Genomic DNA, 22,333 nt, shown 5'->3' on the forward strand with positions numbered 1-22,333 from the left:
AAGGGTCTCCGCACGTTTCAACTTTGCAGGCATCATAGCTGTGTGTAGCCGGCCAGCATGCGGGAGATCAGAGAGGTTTGTTCGACATTGTTGTGATGATGAAACATACCTTGCCCAACGACTCACCGTGCTTTTGTCCACTTCCACATCTTCGTAGATGTTCTGCAAGCACCTATGAATATCTGTGATGCCCTTGTTTTCCACCACAAGTAACTTTCTGTTTGGTATGCACCTACGTTACAGACACCATTTTGAAGGCTAGTTATAGCGCTGCCACCTATCCGAAATTAATGAAACTCTACGAGAAGAAACGGGAATATTCAAAGATGTCCCAAACAAAATTTCAATTTTTAAAACCGAAATTGGCCAAGAAATAAAATGTGTTGCATTACATATAGAATGCCCCTCGTAACTGCTGGGCATCAGGAAGATAAACTTCCAAATAAATGTAAATTCAAAATAAAATTAAATATGCCACAACTGAAGTAAATAGACCTCAAATTGTGTCCAATGATCTAATTCCAAAGGTCCCAAACAAAATTCCAACTTTATAAAACCGAAATTGGCCGAGAAATAAAATGTGTTGCATTATATATTGAACACCCCTTGAAACTGCTGGGCATTGGGAAGATAACCTTTCAAATGAATGTAAATTCAAATTAAAATCAAATATCAACAGCTGAAGTTAACAGACCTCAAGTTGTGTCCAATGATCTAATTCCAGTGGTATAACTTACCTAACCCACATCGGGAAACATGCTTTTGAGGACAGGTAAACTAGTCACTGAGTAAATAAAAACAAAAGAAATATCTAATCTACAGTTTATACAACTGTTCTGCTTTAGCCCATTCAATCCCCTCTTGGGGCAAAGGCCTAGCTTAACTTCTTCCAAATTCCTCTGTCATGTGCAGTCCTCATCCAAACTGGTCCCTCAACCCACTTCAGAACATTACACCACCTAGTTGAAAGACATCCCTGCTTCACTGTCCATCTTAATGTCCACTTCATGGGATCCATTCTTGCCATATAACCCACCCAATTCTACTTTTGAGCCCCGATTTCCCTTCCAATGTTTTTTATTCCAGTTTTGCACCTGACTTCAGTTTCATAGACAGTCTTTCAACAAATAACAAATATAAATTCACTATTTGCTTGATAAAGTACACATCTGATCTGATATTCTGCTGGCTGGCCCTTTAAAGAAATTGTGATAAAATTAAGTACAGTAAAAGTCTGTTATAACAAGAATTCATATCAGCGAAAAATTTCTCGTTATAGCAAGAATTCATATCGGCGAAAAATTTCTCGCTATAGCAGACTGTCGTTATATCAGATTCTTTATAAAAATGTGTTTTTGCATATTTCCATACTACAGCTTACTCGTTAGTTATTTTTCTAATTCCGATACAATGTGAATGCGTATGTTCAATTTCATTCTGAAAAATTGGAGTGGTATCACTCCAGCAGCTTCTGTGGCAAACGTTTCAGTTTTCTTATTCAAACAGTCACATAACCTAACTTAATGTCATATTTATTGTGAAAACATATTTCAAGTGCCAGTAGAGTAATGATATGTAACCTTTTCGCTATCGGGAATAGCCTTTCAGAAATTTAATCAGACGTGAGAAAATACAATGAAATCTCGTAGTGCATTCCTAATTAAAACGATTTCTCACTTAACAAGTCATAAATTCGAAGTCCCAATTCATGTAGTGTTAAATCTATTTAAGAAAAACCTCACTTATCGTCTCACAAATTTTCATTATTACCGCTAAGTACGATCACATTTTTTGCAGCCTTGAAATTGTTCTTTGTCTTCCCTTGTGAAAGGAACGTAATTAGAACGTAATTAGAGCCCTCGCCACAGGAGGTAGGTTAGGGAAAGTTACGCGAAAACGGGAAAAGGCCTAGAATTCCGGAACTTTAGAGGGTAAATTGGAGCTTCAAATAGCAAGTCATTAGCCTCAAAAGTTCAATTTTGCTCTCTGGTTCTCACTGATATTGCTAAATAACCCAGTAAGCCTGTTTGTGCTTGAATTTCGCATTCCATTCAGAAGTCAGAAAGTTATTGTGTTGAGTGATACAGTAAAGGGTATAGTATATTTGTTGCATGATGGACTATGTAAGGATTAGGAACACAATCGTGTGAAATTGACTAGCTTGGTGAATATTTATCTTGTGGTAGCCCTGTTATAGATTCCAAAAAAAGTCATGAAGTCGCTTACTAATGAAGACAAAATACAGGAAATGGACATACATCCGCATCTTTCAACGATGGAGCATATGTTCAAGACCAACTACAACACCTCAGACCTTAACCGACCTATAGAAACTGTCCAATATGGCGGATATCGGTATGGTAGCATGTGTTTGTTTTGATCGTGGAAGTAGTGTTGTTGCTAAATAATTACGTGGAATTTGTATATTATGAATCGTAAATTTTATATATTTATAGCCTTAAAGAAGCTATGGAGCCTCCTTCAGTGCAATAAGAAGCTGTTTGTTCTTAAAAAACTTATTTATTTGAGAATATACGTGGTGATTAGGTTATTCTTCTAGTGTTCTTTACTAAAAGTGTTTTCTTTATATTTTCAATTAACTGTACAGTATGTGTATAGTTTAATACGATGGGTCATTTGTGCTGTGTGCCTGGATGCAAGTCCAATTATAAGGGTAGTGTACAAGTTTTATTGTTCAGATTTCTGAAAGACCCAGTATTAAGGCAAAAATGGGTTAGGAGTATTCACGGGGAAAACTTTGAACTAAATGATAATAAAGATGTGTGCATTAATAATTTTGATCCTAAATGTATTGTTCATGGTGTGGGTTACTGTAGTCACGTCCTAGATCATGAACCATGGGCAACGGCTGAGTAGCCTAGTAAGTGGTCCTGAGAGTTGGGATACCAGTTGCTATGGAATGGGAGTGGGCATCTCGGACATATTCTGAGTCGTGGCCCTCCTTGTGCTCAGGCGGCTAGGACTATACAATTCACCGGTGGTCCATTACCCGTTAGAGGAGAGATCCTCACAGGGACTATGTGCAAGTAGGGTAGCATCCTGCTTCATGAATTTACCGAGCAAGCCTCGGACCTATGGGAGTAACGGAGTCCCACTCCCATTTGACAGGTGAGGGAAATGGCGAACGAAATGGAATTTGACGGGGAGCTATCAATATTAATGGGGCTTATGGAAGAAAGAAAGTAGAACTGGCTGAGTCTCCAAAGAGGATGCATCTGGATGTGCTAGGAGTAAGTGATATTCAGGTAAGGGGAGATAACGAGGAAGAGATAGGAGATTATAAAGTGTACTTGACGGGTGTTAGAAAGGGAAGGGCAGAATCTGGGGTAGGGCTCTTTATCAAGAATACCATTGCACACAACGTAGTTTCTGTTAGGCATGTAAATGAGCAAACAATGTGGGTAGATTTGTCAGTTGGAGGAATTAGGACTAGAATTGTCTCCGTGTATTCACCATGTGAGGGTGCAGATGAGGATGAAGTTGACAAGTTTTATGAAGCATTGAGTGACATCGTGGTCAGCGTCTACAGCAAGGACAGAATAGTGCTAATGGGCGATTTCAATGCGAGAGTTGGGAACAGAACTGAAGGATACGAAAGGGTGATTGGTAAATGTGGGGAAGATATGGAAGCTAATGGGAATGGGAAGCGTTTGCTGCACTTCTGTGCTAGTATGGGTTTAGCAGTTGCAAATACATTCCTCAAGCATAAGGCTATTCACCGCTACACATGGGAGGCTAGGGGTACCAGATCCATATTAGACTATATCTTAACCAACTTCGAATTCAGGAAATCTGTTAGGAATGAACGAGTTTTCCAGGGATTTTTCAATGATACAGACCACTATCTGATCTGTAGTGAACTAAGTATATCTAGGCCTAGGGTAGAGAAAGTGAAATCTGTCTGCAAACGAATAAGGGTAGAAAAATCTCCAGCACGAGGAAATTAGACAGAAGTACATGAATATGATTAGTGAGAAGTTTCGAACAGTAGACAGTAAGCAGGTTCAGGATATAGAAAGTGAATGGGTGGCATACAGGGATGCTGTAGTAGAAACAGCAAGGGAATGCCTACGAACAACTGTGTGTAAAGATGGGAAAAAGCGAACATCTTGGTGGAATGATGAAGTGAGACCAGCTTGTAAACGTAAAAAGAAGGCTTATCAGAAATGGCTCCAAACAAGGACCGAGGCAGACAGGAATTTGTACATAAATGAAAGAAACAGAGCGAAACAAATAGTTGTTGAATTCAAAAAGAAGTCATGGGAAGATTTTGGTAATAACCTGGAAAGGTTAGATCAAGCAGCAGGGAAACCTTTCTGGACAGTAATAAAGAATCTTAGGAAGGGAGGGAAAAAGGGAACGAACAGTGTTTTGAGTAATTCAGGTGAACTCATAATAGATCCCAGGGAATCACTGGAGAGGTGGAAGGAATATTTTGAACATCTTCTCAATGTAAAAGAAAATCATCCTGGTGGTGTTGCGAACAGCCAAGCTCATGAGGAGGAGAAAAATGATGTTGGTGAAATTACGTTTGAGGAAGTGGAAAGGATGGTAAATAAACTCCATTGTCATAAAGCAGCAGGAATAGATGAAATTAGACGTGAAATGGTGAAGTATAGTGGGAAAGCAGGGATAATAATAATAATAATAATAATAATAATAATAATAATAATAATAATAATAATCATCGTATGGCCTCAGCTACCGTGTGCAGACATTTCAATTTGACGCCATCTGGCTGTCTGCTCGTCAATTTCGACGTTCCATTTTACTCTAGGCCCACTAGATGGCAGACCGAGTAAACCGAAACTCTCTTGGGCGTCTATGGCTGAGATTTAATGAATTTTGTCGGGTAAACACCAAATGTGTCACCAGAGATCTTTTACATGCTGACATCGTACGACATGGAGTGTCTAATGGACATTTTTCCGCCCTTCAAAAATCCGACTACCTCTGCCGGGTTTGAACCCGCTATCTTGGGATCCGGAGGCCGACACTCTACCAACTGATCCACAGAGGCAGCTAAGGCAGGGATGAAATGGCTTCATAGAGTAGTAAGATAAGCATTGAGTGTTGGTAAGGTACCTTCAGATTGGACAAAAGCAGTAATTGCACCTATCTATAAGCAAGGGAACAGGAAGGATTGCAACAACTATTGAAGTATCTCATTGATTAGTATACCAGGCAAAGTATTCACTGGCATCTTGGAAGGGAGGGTGCGATCAGTCGTTGAGAGGAAGTTGGATGAAAACCAGTGTGTTTTCAGACCACAGAGCGACTGTCAGTATCAGATTTTCAGTATGCGCCAGATAACTGAAAAATGCTACGAGAGGAATAGGCAGTTGTGTTTATGTTTCGTAGATCTAGAGAAAGCATATGACAGGGTACCGAGGGAAAAGATGTTCGCTATACTGGGGGACTATGGAATTAAAGGTAGATTATTAAAATCAATCAAAGGCATTTATGTTGACAATTGGGCTTCGGTGAGAATTGATGGTAGAATGAGTTCTTGGTTCAAGGTACTTATAAGGGTTAGACAAGGCTGTAATCTTTCACCTTTGCTGTTCGTAGTTTACATGGATCATCTGCTGAAAGGTATAAAATGACAGGGAGGGTTTCAGGTAGGTGGAAATGTAGTAAGCAGTCTGGCCTATGCTGACGACTTGGTCTTAATGGCAGGTTGTGCCGAAAGCATGCAGTCTAATATCTTGGAACTTGAAAATAGATGCAATGAGTATGGTATGAAAATTAGCCTCTCGAAGACTAAATTGATGTCAGTAGGTAGGAAATTCAACAGAATTGAATGTCAGATTGGTGATACAAAGCTAGAACAGGTCGATAATTTGAAGTATTTAGGTTGTGTGTTCTCCCAGGATGGTAATATAGTAAGCGAGATTGAATCAAGGTGTCGTGCAGCTAATGCAGTGAGCTGGCAGTTGCGATCAACAGTATTCTGTAAGAAGAAAGTCAGCTCCCAGACGAAACTATCTTTACATCGGTCTGTTTTCAGACCAACTTTGCTTTACGGGAGCGAAAGCTGGGTGGACTCAGGATATTCACAAGTTAGAAGTAACAGACATGAAAGTAGCAAGAATAACTGCTGGTAGAAACAGGTGGGAACAATGGCAGGAGGGTACTCAGAATGAGGAGATAAAGGCTAATTTAGGAATGAACTTGATGGATGAAGCTGTACGCATAAACCGGCTTCGGTGGTGGGGTCATGTGGGGCAAATGGAGGAGGATAGGTTACCTAGGAGAATAATGGACTCTGCTATGGAGGGTAAGAGAAGTTGGGGTAGACCAAGGCGACGATGGTTAGACTCAGTTTCTAACGATTTAAAGATAAGAGGTATAGAACTAAATGAGGCCACAACACTAGTTGTAAATCGAGGACTGTGGCGGCGTTTAGTAAATTCACAGAGGCTTGCAGACTGAACGCTGAAAGGCATAACAGTCTATACTGATAATGTATGTATGTATGTATGTATTGTTAGGGAAGACATTATACCCATAGGAGGTGTTGATCCAGTTCAAACCAAGCTCGATAGCTGCAGTCGCTTATGTGTGGCCAGTATTCAGTATTTGGGAGATAGTGGGTTCAAACCCCACTAAAGAAGGTTTTCTGTGGTTTCCCATTTTTTCACCAGGCAAATGCTGGGACTGTACCTTAAAACCTTGTATACCTAACCCGTACGATTCATCAAAGTGGATATTTCTTTTGTTTGATATTGTACATTTACTAAAGTATATTAGGAACAATTGGTTAAATAGACCTGAGACCTTTAACATTCCTAATGTTCAGGAAATATTTGATGCAATTGCTGGCGTGTCAAGTATTACTGACGGTGCAGTTAACTGTGAATACACCACTGTTGCAGCCAAGTTTTCCAATTTAAAGGACTTATTTCATTCTGAGAAAAGTATGTTACTGAAGTTGGCACCAAATTTATGCAGGAAAGCCCTATATCCATCTTCTATAGAAAGGCAGAACTTTACCCTAGCAGTTAATATTTTCAAACTAAAGAATACCGCTGCAATGGAAATGCTAAAAAATCGAGGGGTGGAGATTTTGATTGGAACTGTACAGTTTTTGAAAGTCATTACTAAGTGGTGGAATATTTGCAATGTGCAGCACCCAATGAAAGAGAAATATACTCTAATTGATGATGCCCATCCTATAAGTGGCCCTGATGATCGGAAGATTTCATTTCTAGAGAGTTTTAAACTTTTTCTTGATATCTGGCACACATCAGTCACTGATGGCAAACTGACCCAGGAAACTTGCATTGCCTTGACCCATACGCTTGCAGCAATGGTTGGGTTGTGTAGGTACCTCTTCACTAAATATGATTTTTCATACATACATACGTACATACTTACTGTCAAATTGCAAAATGATGGATTGGAAGGAAGGTTTAGTGCCTACAGACAGCTAAGCAGATGTACCTACAGAGTATCAGTAGAGCAGATTTTAGAATCTGAGAGGAAACTTAAAATATTGGGTATACTGAAACTTAAGTCTGCACAACTTGGAGAGTTTTCTTTAAAAGATTTCTGATGATGATGCTTGTTGTTTAAAGGGGCCACTAAAAAAGATTTCTCACTAGCCATTAATAAAGTTACAAAGGTAGAAATCAACACTGAAAACTTAGAAACTTAGGAACAGCCCTAGGAGATTTGGACAGTATTGCAATTACCCCCGAGACACACAACGTTTTGGTTTGTATTGCAAGCTACACTACTGTTAAAGTTACAGAAAGATTAGGTAGTAAATGTTCTGAATGTTTGCAAGCGCTGCAGTCAGAAGAAGAAATGAGTGAACTTTGTGATTCAGATTTATATTCCTACTTTACTCTGGTAAACCATGATGGACTGAAGTGCTCCTCGCCCATTCTTGTATTTCCGTGTACTCAGATGTTCAGACTGTTCCCGGTTTTGATAGTGAAGTTTATGAACAGGACTTTTTTAAATTAGACAGTCAGCAGTATGGATTGTTAACCTTAGTCATGCAGCTAAGTGAATGCATAATTAGTAACTGGGATGATGTCTGCAAATGTGGTACCCCACTACAATAGCTCTTTTTTTTTTTCTATTTGTTTTACGTCGCTCCGACACAGATAGGTCTTACGGCAACACTGGAATAAGAAAGGCCTAGGAGTGGGAAGGAAGCGGCCGTGGCCTTAATTAAGGTACAGCCCCAGCATTTGCCTGGTGTGAAAATGGGAAACCATGGAAAACCATCTTCAGGGCTGCCGACAGTGGGGTTTAAACCCACTATCTCCCTGATGCAAGCTCACAGCTGCGTGCTCCTAGCCGCACGGCCAACTCGCCAGGTAAAATATCTTATTAAGAAGTGCATCAAAATTCTCTTCAACATTTTTATAAACAATTATATTCAAATCTTAGAAGAAAACAGCTAAAGACATAGCCAGGAAACTAGCAAGCCAAACTTCAAAAGGGAAAGTTTATGACCCTAATGAACTGAAACTGCAGATATGCAAACAGATGAAACTAAGCAGCATTTATCTTATTTGCAGTCTGGAGTTTCATATGTGAAAATATTTTATGGTGTGTCTGTTTCAACCTGACGTTTATAAAGTAATTTTTCCACTGAAATTACAATTGGATTTACAATAGAATTATGCGATAATGCTACTTTTGGTGTATAATTATTCATATTTTGAGTTAGTTACTTGCATTTCATGATGTTCAACTTGCGATGTTTTATTTATATTCAAAAGTCTGTACATACTGCTGACTAAATACTTCTACATTCTGTAAATACTCATAGGCCCTATATACAATCCCCCTGCTCATTAATGATTACTGGAGTTTTTACATTCCTCAATAGAATTGCTTTAAAATCACCCAATAAGCTTGTTTACATTTTTATTGACCATTTTCCACTCATCATAATTACATTTTTAAACTCCCTCATGCCTGACATCAACCATCTTGGTCATGCCTTCTGTCATTCGTATTAGCTTCCCAGTTTACATCGCCTGCTACAATCACATTCCTTTTTGTGTCCTCTCCCACATGATTATGTCTTTTTTCTTTCAGGTCCGTATATCCAAAAACATCCAAAGTTTTCTATTATCTTTAGAGATCAGCCTTACACGTCGAATTTCATGTTTCTCATCCTTAGCTATTTTATACCTTACAAATTCCTCTTTCACCAGGATTAACACTCCCCCTCCTATCAAATCTATCCTGTCTCTACGATAAACACTCCAGCTCCGGGAAAAAATGTCTGTGTCCATAATATCATTTCTTAATCATGATTCAACTCCCATTACAAATTCTGGTAAATATATATGTAATAAATTGCTTAATTCTTTCTTCTTTCTTTTTTTTGCTAGTGGCTTTACGTCACACTGACACAGACAGGTCTTATGGCGATGATGGGATAGGAAAGGGCTAGGAGTGGGAAGGAAGCAGCCGTGGCCTTAATTAAGGTACAGTCTGGTGTGAAAATGGGAAATCACGGAAAACCATCTTCAGGGCTGCCGACAGTGGGATTCAAACCCACTATCTTCCAGATGCAAGTTCACAGCTGCGCACCCCTAACCGCATGGCCAACTCGCCCGGTTTACTTAATTCTATTCCTTTCTTAAAATACTTACAAGTCTCACACTACCTACTTTATGCCATCCTTACTTGACTTCCAGCTTGCTGCATTTATCACCACTTGTTAGTTTACTCAGTTTCCCTGAATGTACCTCTCTATAATCCTTCTAAAGATCTCTGCTTAGTGGGCTGTCTAAAAGCTTACCTTAGTGTGATCTACAACATGAAGCTGAGGAATGTCTGGAGCAAAGCAGAGTGGTTCAGCTCCTTCCCTGGAGAGGTGAGACAGAACTGCAGCAGCCTCATGAATCTCGGTGCCATCATACACACCACAACCAGAGAGAACTACAGCTACTGTCGGAGGTTTGTTTGAATAAAACGCATAACTCTGATACTGCACTGGGAATGACTTGTAAGAATATCGTAAAACTCTATTAAGCAACATGTTGAGTCAATTCTGAAAGAGAAGTAAAACATGTAAGATTAGACTGAGTATAAGCAAACTTGAACTAGCCTGTCAATTATAAACACATTGGAGGCTTTGTTGTTTGGCAGCAGCAACTGTTGTTTTAAAGGGCACAACAAAGGAATGACATGCCCCTCGTAACATTAATCACAGAAGAGGACGAACAAGCCCAGTAAAATAAATTACTTTCCGGGCTGGTAGGCCGAGGTCGAATTGGGTTAGTAGCTCCCAATGCTTCACTGGAAACAGCGCCCAGCAGTCTCAAGGGGTAAGCTCTTTCTGAGGGTGAGATTTCTGATAAAATGCTGGGAGCTACAGTAACCCCCTAACGTCCATCACTTAAGGCAATGAGACAGGGTCGGTGTACAAAGAAATGTTCGATAATGCAAGAACAAATTTAAAAACATTTATTATAACACAGCAAGAAATGTAAAATAGTTTTACAGCAAATTTTAAAAAAAGTTCACATGCTGTAACAGTGTGATTGCGAGAACAGTAGAGTTCCATAATTTCTTTTGTATGTTTAATGAAATGAACATGAAAAAAAGTAGATTTCTGTAGGTCTACAGGTCATTAGTTTGACTAGACTAGCAAAGTGGTATCAATTTGCAAAAGGGCTTGATAACATTGTACAGTGGATATCACCAGTTTCTGAAAATTACAGTAGATTTGTCAACATCATAAAAGCTAAAGCTAGGAAGTTCATTCCCTGGGGATATTGTAAGACGTATATACCAGGATGGTCAGAAGAATGTAATCAGCTCTACACCAAATATCAGGACTCTCCTAATAAAACAACAGCTGATGAGTTGCTAAGGGCTCCAAATAAATCTACGAGAAAGAAGTGGCAGAGAACTACAGCAGAGATGGACTTCACACATTTTAGTTGTAAAGCCTGGAACCTCATAAGAAAACTTGGTAGTGACCCTACAATGAAATGCAGAAGTTTGCCAATTAACCCAAACATCATTGCCTCCAGACTGACACAAATCTCTAGAGCGAAGATGGATAAGATGCACGCAAGGAGTGTTAAGAAGCAACTGAGAATGAGAAGATCTCAGTTGACATCCCATCTGGAGTATTCCTGTGACTTCAGTACTGAAGAACTGGACAAGGCTCTATCCAAGACAAAGATAAATAGAGCTGTTGGTTTCGATGAAATCTATCCTGGGACAAAAGACTGGCTAGTCAACTTCTTCAATGGAATTCTACGAACTGGTAAATTACCTAAGTTGTTAAAACAAGCCAAAGTAATTGCAGTCTTGAAACCAAGAAAGGAAGGAACTGATGCATCACATTATCGACCAATTTCACTCCTTAGCGTAATCTAAAAGATGCTCGAAAGAATGATACTTAATCGTATCCAGGAAGCAATAGAAAGAATCATCCCAGTAGAACTTTTTGCTATTTGCTTTACGTCGCACCGACACAGATATGTTTTATGGTGACAATGGGATAGGAAATGCCTAGGAAGTGGAAGAAAGCGGCCGTGGCCTTAATTAAGGTACAGCCCCAGCATTTGCCTGGTGTGAAAATGAGAAACCACGGAAAACCATCTTCAGGGCTGCCGACAGTGGGGCTCGAACCCACTATCTCCCGATTACTGGATACTGGCCGCACTTAAGCGACTGCAGCTATCGAGCTCGGTTCCCAGTTGAACAAGGGGGTTTCAGAAAGAATCGCAGTTGTTGTGATCAGGTGTCAACACTGACAACAGAGATTGAAACAGGATTCCAGAAAAGACTGAAGACTGCTGCAGCTTTTGTCGACCTTACATCAGCCTATGACATGGTCTGGAAAGAGGGACTGTTGCTCAAGTTTGTTCAAGTCATCCCTTGTCAGAAGCTAGCATGCTTACTAAAAAATAACCCAACCGCCTGCTTGCTGTATTTCTGAACAGTGAAAGAAGCAGGTGAAGATCTTTAAATAATAGTTTACCTCAAAAGTAAGTATTATATCCCATTCTATTCAATCTTTACATACATGACCTGCCAAGAACAACTTCAAAGGAGATACAGTTTGCAGACAATCCAGCTTTAATTACTCAGAGTATGTATTTGGCATACTGGGAGGATGTACTTACAGAGGATCTAGCTACCATGTGTGACTATTTCCACAAATGGAGACTCCAGCCAAATCCTAGTAAAACGGAAGTAACAGCATTCCACTTGAATAATACGGAAGCTAACTGGAAGCTACATGTGTTTTTTAATGGAATAGAAGTCTCCCACAACTTCTTCCCAAAATATCTGGGTGTCACACTAGATTGATCCTTGTCGTTCAAACAGCATTGCCTGAATCTGTCAAAGATGCTGAGTACAAGAGTAAATCTACTGCATAAACTAGCGGGCAGCAACTGGGGTGGAGATGCAAGTACTCTTTGCACTGCTTCACTTTCTCTAGCACACTCAGCTGGTGAGTACTATGCTCCTGTGTGGGAAAACAGCGTACATTCGAGCAAGATTGACGTACAGCTCAATGACACCATGAGAGTAGTTACTGGTACAGTGAGGTCCACTTCTACTCAGTGGCTACCTGTTTTAGCAAACATTGCTCCTCCAGATCTGAGGGGAAAAGCAGCGAAAGTACAGTTGCTCAAGAAGACCTTAGCAAAAAAGGAACTCACTCTTGTTCAACGCCTTAAGAGATCGACCTGTGATGAGGTTAAAATCCTGGAATCCACTCTGGACTGATCTACAATCCCATGAAAGATTCAGTGTAACAGTAGAATGGGGACAGCGATGGGAATAATGTCCACCCACCAATGTCTTTCTGACTAGAGACTCAACAAAGAAAGTGCCAGGTTTCTATCTTCCTTGACATGAGTGGTCAAAACTCAACTGTTTCAGAACAGGCCACGGCAGGTGCTGATATATGATGAGAAAGTGGGGACATTGTGAAAGGGCTGCGTGCGCGTGTGGTGCTGAGAAGCAGACATTGCTTCATGTTGTTGAGAGCTATCTTAAAAAAAACAAAAAAAAAAACACACACACACAAAAATTCTAATCAGGTATGAATGGCCACACTTACTAATTGCTATCTATTTACAAGTCTCTCTCTTCCTTACATCACAGCAGGTGGTCTGGCCCGCTGCTATACCTGGGGACGGTTAATCCTTACTTTCACTTCGTCAAGTCTAGTCACCTCATACAGCAGCTGTATGTAGACCGGTGGAACTGAACACAGGGCTACGGGCCACTCAACACACGATGACTGTTCATTGGTTCGACTCCAGAGACAGTCCGGTAACTCACAGTCACATGCAGTGAACAACCCAACAGCAACAGCTCAACAGTATTCAACAGCAGGACGATACTCACACCAGCGAATATTAAGACAGGTCCAATTACCCTCGCACTCACCATAGCGGGTTCCCTAGCTGACTCACTGTGATCCTCAGTCCACAGAAATACACAAATATATAGTACTCTCTCAGGTAGTACGCAGTCTTCCATTCCGCACATCTTCAGTCCAGCCACTCTCTGGATACTCTGATACTAACAACCACAAATCCTAGTTCAGACCTCAGTGGGACACTAGCAACAGCCAACACCTCCGTCATCCTCAGCCCAGCCACCAAGCCCCAGCACACTGAATCTCGCACCGACTCCACCACAGAGTCCAACACTCACTCCGAGTCCAGCACCAACGCTGACTGACTGTCCGCGGCTAGCATTCCTTTTTATAGCTCGGGTGACGGGAACCAGAAGATTTGCGCGGTGGCTAGAGGCAGAACATTTCCGCTGAATCCCCAAGAAACTCACAGATAAGCCAGCCAACGAGAACAATACATGGAAATACCAGCTACGCCCTCCAGGCCGGCTGGGAGCTCCCCGGTCAGCTGATTCCCTAGTCCCTTCCAGGAAGACTGAAAGAGGCTACCACAGGCCTGGCATATAACATTACTTTACAGAAATTAATTCACTTTTTAAAAGTCGTTAATATTCTTCTGTTTCATATTATACATTCTTGGTATTGCGGATGAATCAATACATTTCTTTACCCACATCCATGTTTCCCCTAGATGCTGTTTGAGGTATTTCAGTGAGACCATGAACAAACGCTTCCTTCTGTATTTAGGGATGTCAATCAGGTGGAATATTCACTACCAACTGTTTACCTAGTCTTTTGTAAAATAATTCAAAGATCTTGGAAATTTATCGAACATCTCCCTTAGCAAATTATTCCAATCCCCAATTTATTCCTCTCCTATAAATGAACATTTGCCCCAATTTGTTGTCTTGAATTCAAATTTCATTATGATCTTCCCTGCTTTTAAAAACTCCATTCAAGCTTAATCATCTAGTTAAGTGATTCCACATCATCTTTCCACTGAAAGCTTGGAATATGCCACACAGTCTAGCAGCTTGTCTCATTACTCACAAATCTTCCCAGCCCAAAGCTTGTAACATTTTTGTAACACTACTCTTTTCTCAGAAATCACCCAGAACAAATCATGCTGCTTTCCTCCAGAGCTTTCCGATTTTTCAAATCAAGTAATGCTGGCGAGGGTCCCATTCACAGGAACCATACTCTAATTGGGATCAGTAGTCTCCCATGACTACAGCCCTGCGCAGATATACAAAATAATATCCACATCTGCATATATTGTAAATATTTGCATATATTGTAAATATTTAACTACCGGTACAGTATATTACACCCAAGGTATTGAAACTGATAGATCTGTTAACATAATACAATACACCTGATACCTGGCACCAGAACCCCTAGTCACAGGTATGAGATATTTTTCCTTGTGACAACTACTGACATATTGACCTTTGTTCCTTCCTTCCATTAATTGCAGACAGGAGTCAGGTAGGTTCAGGTCAGATTTACGGCTTTATGTTCTTATATATCACCATTCTCCCAAACCACTGAAGGGTCGCCTAATCACAAGCAAAAATAAGAGTATACGTGAGTGAAAATCAATAAACGTCATTATTTAAAAATTATCAGCAAAATTATCTGCACTGCCATACAGTTTGTATCCACCGAGACACTAATTTTGCGAATATTTGCATCCGTGCAGGGCTCTACCCATGACTTCTGTATCAAAAGCCTTAGATAGGTATATAACATTTGACCTCCTCAATCTAAAATATCCGCTATAGTTTTCTGGAATCCTGCAAGTTGAGTCTTACTGGCACAATATTTCCTGAACCTGAAATGCCTTCTACCATACCAGTAGTAATTTTGCAAACCCTTCGAATATAATCAGAGCTTACATGCAACACATGTCAAGCTGACTGGTCTGTAATTACCCACTTTATGTTATCACCCTTTCCTTTGTACACTGTGGCTACTATACCCCTGTTGGGAAGCTATACTGTCTTACCGGCATTGCACCTCCAGGTATTCATCGAGAAGTCGCTGTTGATCAAGAATGACTCAAGGTTGAGAACGTTGAAGCTCACCCTCTGTTTGGCCATCAACAATCTCAATCTAGGTTGAAATCCAGGAAACGTTTCCTCCAGACATCAAAGCCCTTGAAAGGACCACCAGATAAGGCAAGAATTTCCTTGTGGAAATCTAAGCAGCGAGACTGGATGGAGCCGCGTGAACGTCTTCTGGCTGGTTACAATGAAGACTGGAGTGTTTGGAGGTCCCTTAACCGATTGAGAACTGGTGTTGGCAGGGCTAAGTCCTCACTTAAGTTTTGGGGCGTCACATCAGAGGACAGCAAGTGCAACTGCAGTGAAGAACAAACAGTGAACCATATGCACCAATGTCCTCTCTGCCCATTTTCATGCTCAGAGCAAGCCTTAATGCTTGCTGATGACAATGTCCTAGGTGGGGTTCAGTTCTGGAAAAACACCATCTAGCTGTACAGTAAATTTGGTCAATTTCCTCTTTTTTATTAATTTTTGTAAATAGTTTAATTATTATTTTAACTGTATATATATTAAGTATGCTTCTGACAAAATTAAATAAATAAACCAACTCTTCATTCATTTTGAACAGCTCCTTCACGCATACAGTATTCAAATACATATTTCATGTATAGTACTATATCCCAACACATTGCCTTTAGAATATCCTCAGAAATCTTCTGCTTTCAACATTTTACCTTTTTGTAAATGTCCTTATTATCAAAGATTTCAATATTTGCCAGTATTAGTCACACTGTCTACCTGGACATTATCTTAATTTCCTACTATCTTTACATGCTGCTGACTAAATACTTCTGCAGCATCTCCGAAAACCGTCAAAAGTATTTAGTGGGACGTAAAAACAATATTATTATTATTAAATACTTCTGCCTTCTGCAAGTCTTCAATCTTTGTTCATTAATGATCCTTGAAATGGCCTTCCTGGAACATGTTTCTGCCTCAAAGTACCTATACATACCCTTCCATTTTTCCCTAAAATTCATATGACTGCCAATTATGTTTGTCATCATGTTATCCTTAGCTGACATTTTTGCTAAATTCGATTTCCTAAGAAGTTCCTTCCATCTCTCCTTACTTCCACAACCATTCCCAATTCTAGTTATATCCAACTTGTTCCTCCTCTTTAATCTCTTTCTGCTATAATAGAGAGGGGTCTTTATCATTCCTTGCAGCCTTTAAAGGAACATACAGGGTATCTCTTATAAACCCAGACTGAGCGCACGGTATTTGTACTCTGCACTACAGCAGCTGCCTCAGCCCAACTTAAATCACGCGCGGCCGCCCTGCTTTAAGCATGTATACAATCTTATATGAAATCTTACCTTATAAAAGATGCTGGAAGTGTTATCCTTCATAATGAGCGACTTCATAAACACCATTAGGATTTTCTGCATTCTAATAGCTATTCACATGATTATTAAGACGAAACCAGGCCTCATCCAAAAAAAAACACAAGCTGTGGATCGAATAAACGATCATTCAATGATGCAAGATACCACTCACAATATCTCACTCTTGTGAACGGATCAGCAGGTTTTGAACAATGGGCCCGAGTAAACCTGTACAGTTTGATGTGTAAAAGCTCTGTAGCTCTGTGTGCAGAAGAAACCGAAACCCCTGCTTGTGCTAATTTTGTGAGTGATTTATTTGGTGACCGTTCAAGATTCGCACCAATGTCATCTAGCTTTTGCTCTGTTAAAACTGTTTGTGCGCGTGCATGGTTTTTATTGAGCACCGAGCCAGTAGTTCCAAATTTATTTACAATTTCGTGAATCTGTGCTAATGAAGGAGGCACTTCACTAGGAAATTGCTAAACAAATGTACTGCATACCCGTAAAGCCAACTCATACTCAAAATAACTCTTACATATGAAAATATGGTGTTACAATGGTAACTGTCTCATGATGTTAACAGCTGACAGACTGGCTACTGATGCTAGGTCGAAAACGTGCATGCTCCTTACAAGGTCAAGAACTATGCAAGCGCCTCCTGTACAACTGCTTAGGTTTCCAAGAGTAAAAACGCTGCTGGGCGGTCTGGGTTTATAAGGAAGACCCTGTACTTGTTTTCACACTCCTCAACAATGTAAAGTAAATTGATCAAAGTGTTCTGCTGCTGGTCACGTGGCCCTGATAATGGCTTCTCATTGGCTGCATGGATATGTTATGTTTTGGCCGATTCACCTGTGAAATTTTGTAAGTTACTTAATGGCATCAAACGTGATTTTCAATGCCCTGTCTGACATGGATTTAGGCAGTTTGGTGATTTCTTTTTCTTTCATATTAAGGAGCTTCCTACCAAAGGGTCTTCCATCGTCATCTCAGTGTTGAATTTTTTGGACCTGATACCTTTTGGAAATAAGATCCTCAATTGTGGGTAAGTACATATAAACGAGGTGGTAAAGAAAACAAATAACTAACTGCTCATGATAGTAGTGGTGATTATTCTTTCAAAAGGAAGTTCAACTGGGTAACCATCCTCTCCTTAATACTAATCAGATGGAAGGAAAAAAAAAGAAAGAGTTCCGATCCTTTGAAGAAGGAACATATCGTACAGCATCAGCAACAGAAAGGGTAGGGCAATAAAGGATGTGAAAATGAAAGAAACCCAAGGCATAGCAAACATAATACTGTCAGAGTTGGAACAGAGCAAGAGTTACCAAGCTAGTTGGCTATGCAGTTTGGGTCATGTAGCTGTGAGCTTGCATTCGGGAGATGGTGGGTTTCAACCCCACCGTCAGCAATCCTGAAGATGGTTTACCCATTTTTACACCAGGAACTGTATCTTAATTAAGGCCATGGGCATTCCTTCCCAGTCCTAGCTCTTTTCTACCCCACTGTCACTGAAGGGCCCGAGTCGGTGCAACATTAAAATACTTGCCAGGGTCAATTAGGGACCTTGTGGTCACCAACTCATGTTCCCAAACTGAAAGCCTTAGGGATCCCTCTCTGTCACTTTTTATGACAGGTAGGGTATTCCTTGGATGTATTTAATTGCCTCCACTCAAAGAAGACTGCACGTAAAGAAATTGTTAAAAGAAAAAAGGTAAGGATTAGAGAAGCCATGCAGCAGGTATTATGAGATCCAAATGAATCATACCTTATTAATGAAACTGGAAATGTTCCAAAGGCAGGCAACTGGGTATGTGATGGGAGTCAATATAGGTCTAACATTGTTGGCAGAATGATTAACAAATCTAGGATGGGACAGTTTTGTTACAGATAGGCAAGCAACAGTAAGATTGGGAGGCATTTCTTGTTTATAAAACGAGGATATGATGGATGTAAGATACGAGTAAATCAATGTGGTGGTAACTAGGAAAAATATATATTTGTAGAGAGGGAGGAAATAGAATGGAAGTTAACCATTTAGCAAGTTCAGTCATTTCCCAGCAAATATTCATCTGTGGGGATTCAGTTTGAATTTTTTGGGGGTTCATTTGAATACCTTTTGAGATGTTTGAACTTTACATACGCGTGAGTGCTGTGCGAGTGTGTATATATAAAATGCATTTTTTTTTTTTTTTTAACTTTTAAGCTTTGCAGTCAGTCGAACAAGAATATAAGACTTAGAACACTACAAAATCAGTACCGGTAAAAATGACAATAAGTAGCATTATAACTGTCATCTTTTACATGTATGGGCCGATGGGTCCCTTTGAACAACAAGCATCATCATCATTATGTTACAGGCACAGTGTGCTAAGTAAATGAAATGGCGTATGGCTTTTAGTGCCGGGATATCCCAGGACGGGTTCGGCTCGCCAGGTGCAGGTCTTTCTATTTGACTCCCGTAGGCGACCTGCGCGTCGTGATGAGGATGAAATGATGATGAAGACAACACATACACCCAGCCCCCCCGTGCCATTGGAATTAACCAATTAAGGTTAAAATCCCCGACCCGGCCGGGAATCGAACCCGGGACCCTCTGAACCGAAGACCAGTACGCTGACCGTTCAGCCAACGAGTCGGACAGTGTGCTAAGTACTGTAAGTGATTCGTGTTGACAGACTGACCATCTTAAAAGTTTAACTGAGTCGACACTTCATTCCATACAAAAAAGAAAACGGTCAAGTAAAAATTCCTAAAAATCATACAACAATAATTCCTTTAATATCATTCCTAACACTTTGGACAGATAACAAAAAAGCACCAGGAATTATAAAATATTCCCAAATTATCTCCGAACAACGACGATAACCTTTACCTTCCTCATGAACACCTGGTTCTGGTTGAAAAACAACAGATATGCGACGGCACTGTACAGTACCAAGCTAACGGTTTCTAATAGTCGTAGATGTCAGTTATTTTCCGATCAAAATAATTAATTAACATGTGATTATGAATACATAATTTTAAAAAGTCAATTAAATAAACATTTAGCATAAATATTTTGTTTATATAGTTTACATATTGATCAGACAACAGAGAGTTACATCTTGAAGTTGCAGTGAGAATGTTGGCGAGGCTGTTGCTTAATAGTTCATCCATGATCATATGACAAGAAGCAAGAAGTAGGTGAAGGGTATTTAGAGTGAGGTGTATCGTCTTAAGTATAAAATTTCTAGCAGTTATCAAATAACTCACAAAAATGGGAGCATCTGCGATACCTGTAATTGTATTTACAGTTTTGTGGGGTATCGTTGGTATCGTATTGCCTTTTATCGTTCCGAAAGGCCCGAATAGAGGGTAAGTTGAACAGTTCATACACAGACTAAAAGTTTTGAGAATGTTGGGGCTGTACCTTAATTAAGGCCACGGCCGCTTCCTTCCAACTCCTAAGCCTTTCCTATCCCATCGTCGCCATAAGACCTATCTGTGTCGGTGCGACGTACAGCCCCTAGCAAAAAAAAAAAAAAAAATTTGAGTTCTAAATTTGACACACCCCTTTTGATACAAGTATTTTCCTCTATTTCAGAATCCTTCAGGTTGTTCTTATATTGACTGCTGCAACATGTTGGCTGTTGTAAGTAGATTTTTTCTTCCATTACATAGATGTACCCGATTGCTACTTTTGTAACTTAGGTTAATTCATTACATTGAGCTTCTGAACCTGTTCTAGGTCACGTAGGAAATATACGTGTAATGTTGCATATGACAATACAAAAATATAAATTTACATCTGTTACGCGACTAGCTGACGTTATTACTGAATTTTAGTTTTTTCACCTGCTTTTAAGCCTATGTAACTAAATCAAACTCCTTGACTGATCATTTTCTTTTTCAGCTGGCTGTGTTGTTACATGGCACAGATGAATCCTCTTATTGGGCCAAAATTATCGAACAGGACAATCTTGCTCATGGCCAGAGAATGGGTAAGTTAATTTTATGTATTGTGTAAAATTAATTAAAAGTTGTATGACCACTTGCTTCTCTGTTGAGTTAGAATTAGAGAGAAAGAAGGCCCTACAAGTGGGATAAATGCACAGACAGACGTGGATGCTTATACTGTTGAATAGAACAACATAAAATTGCACACGAGTGCAGTGATTTTATTCACCATCGTGAAGCTCCTTCTTTGTCTCCCTATCATTCCTTTTAGGTGCAGTTTAATGTAGGCCTACGGTAATTGTGAATATAGTGCACTCATCTGTAAGCAAGTTCCTTTAGAACACTGTACTTGTTCTGACAGCAAGCAGTGTCCTACACCGAGCCAGTAGTTACTATGGTAACCAGCTCTGTTACCCAGCATAACTAATCTGAAATTTGCAGTCCTTGTATAAAGGTAGTTGAGGGTTGCTGCAACATTTCTTCCATTCTCTTGCCAGAGCTGCTTCCCTTCGTATATGAGGGGGTGGATGTTGGATAACACAGGTAGCCAATGTAGAGGTGTTGATATGATAGTGCCAGATATTCTCCTCGTTGTGTCATTTGGTTGGATATCAACTTTTTCAGTATGTGCACTGTTAAGCCACACAGGATAGCAGTATTCAGCCACTGGATAAACTAAAGCTAGGGCTGAAGTTCGTAGAACTGATGTGTTTGCCCCCCAACCTGTTCCACAGAGCTAATGCATGACGTTGTTTCTTGTTTTTATCTTTTCTGTGGTATTATGAAGATGTTGTTTATATGTCAGTGTCCAATCCGTTGTGATGCCCAGATGTTTTAGGCAAGGATTATATTTTAATTGTTGGCCTTTGAATTCCACTTGAGGTGTGTAGTTGGCTCTTTTATTGTCTAGATGGAAACAACTAACTTCAGTTTTATTCAGGTTAGGTTTAAGTCGTCACACATTTAAATGTTTGTTCAATGTATGGAGATCCTCTGTAAGTACAATTTCTGATGTTTTGAAGACATTGGATTGGGCTGTCAGAGCTATGTCATCTGCATATATGAATTTCCTGGAAATAGTTTCTGGGAGATCTGCAATGTAGATGTTGAACAGTAATGGAGCAAGAACTGAGCCTTGTGGTAGGCCATCATTCAGTACACTCAATACATTTAAATGTACCTCAAACGCAAGTGAGGAAAATCTGAAAACTCATACTGCGACTGTGACAATTTCCCCCAGACCATCCAGCACATTGCTACGGAGTGCACAAGAAGATGATTTGAAGGAACTATTCAAGATATACACAGTGCCACCGATGAAGTTGTGATCTGATTGAATACACTGAATACATTTTAATTTACCTGATCTGTAAATACTGTATATAGCTTATTGTAACATTTAAATTTTCATTCTATCCTTATTTTGCCATATGAAATAATAAACCGGGCGAGTTGGCCGTGCGCGTAGAGGCGCGCGGCTGTGAGCTTGCATCCGGGAGATAGTAGGTTCGAATCCCACTATCGGCAGCCCTGAAGATGGTTTTCCGTGGTTTCCCATTTTCACACCAGGCAAATGCTGGGGCTGTACCTTAATTAAGGCCACGGCCGCT

At 40.0% G+C, this 22,333-nt stretch overlaps 2 protein-coding genes across 2 annotated transcripts in view; one reads left to right on the forward strand and one right to left on the reverse strand.

Moving 5' to 3' along the window:
• LOC136878897 (ES1 protein homolog, mitochondrial) overlaps positions 1–19,780 on the reverse strand; it is a 128,984-nt gene extending 109,204 nt beyond the window's left edge. Inside the window, exons 1-2 of the mRNA XM_067152489.2 lie at positions 19,660–19,780; positions 9,797–10,048 (exon numbers count right to left, since the gene is read on the reverse strand). Coding sequence (XP_067008590.2) covers positions 9,797–10,036 — 240 coding nt within the window. The 5' untranslated portion in view covers positions 10,037–10,048; positions 19,660–19,780. The remainder of the gene's footprint in view (positions 1–9,796; positions 10,049–19,659) is intronic.
• A 149-nt stretch (positions 19,781–19,929) lies between these two features.
• The window catches only part of LOC136878898 (V-type proton ATPase subunit e 2), a 29,594-nt gene continuing 27,190 nt past the window's right edge, over positions 19,930–22,333 (forward strand). The window contains exons 1-3 of the mRNA XM_067152490.2: positions 19,930–20,141; positions 20,371–20,418; positions 20,680–20,767. Coding sequence (XP_067008591.1) covers positions 20,044–20,141; positions 20,371–20,418; positions 20,680–20,767 — 234 coding nt within the window. The 5' untranslated portion in view covers positions 19,930–20,043. The remainder of the gene's footprint in view (positions 20,142–20,370; positions 20,419–20,679; positions 20,768–22,333) is intronic.

The sequence above is a fragment of the Anabrus simplex genome, chromosome 8 (assembly GCF_040414725.1).
Source record: "Anabrus simplex isolate iqAnaSimp1 chromosome 8, ASM4041472v1, whole genome shotgun sequence".
NCBI classification, from domain to species: domain Eukaryota; kingdom Metazoa; phylum Arthropoda; class Insecta; order Orthoptera; family Tettigoniidae; genus Anabrus; species Anabrus simplex.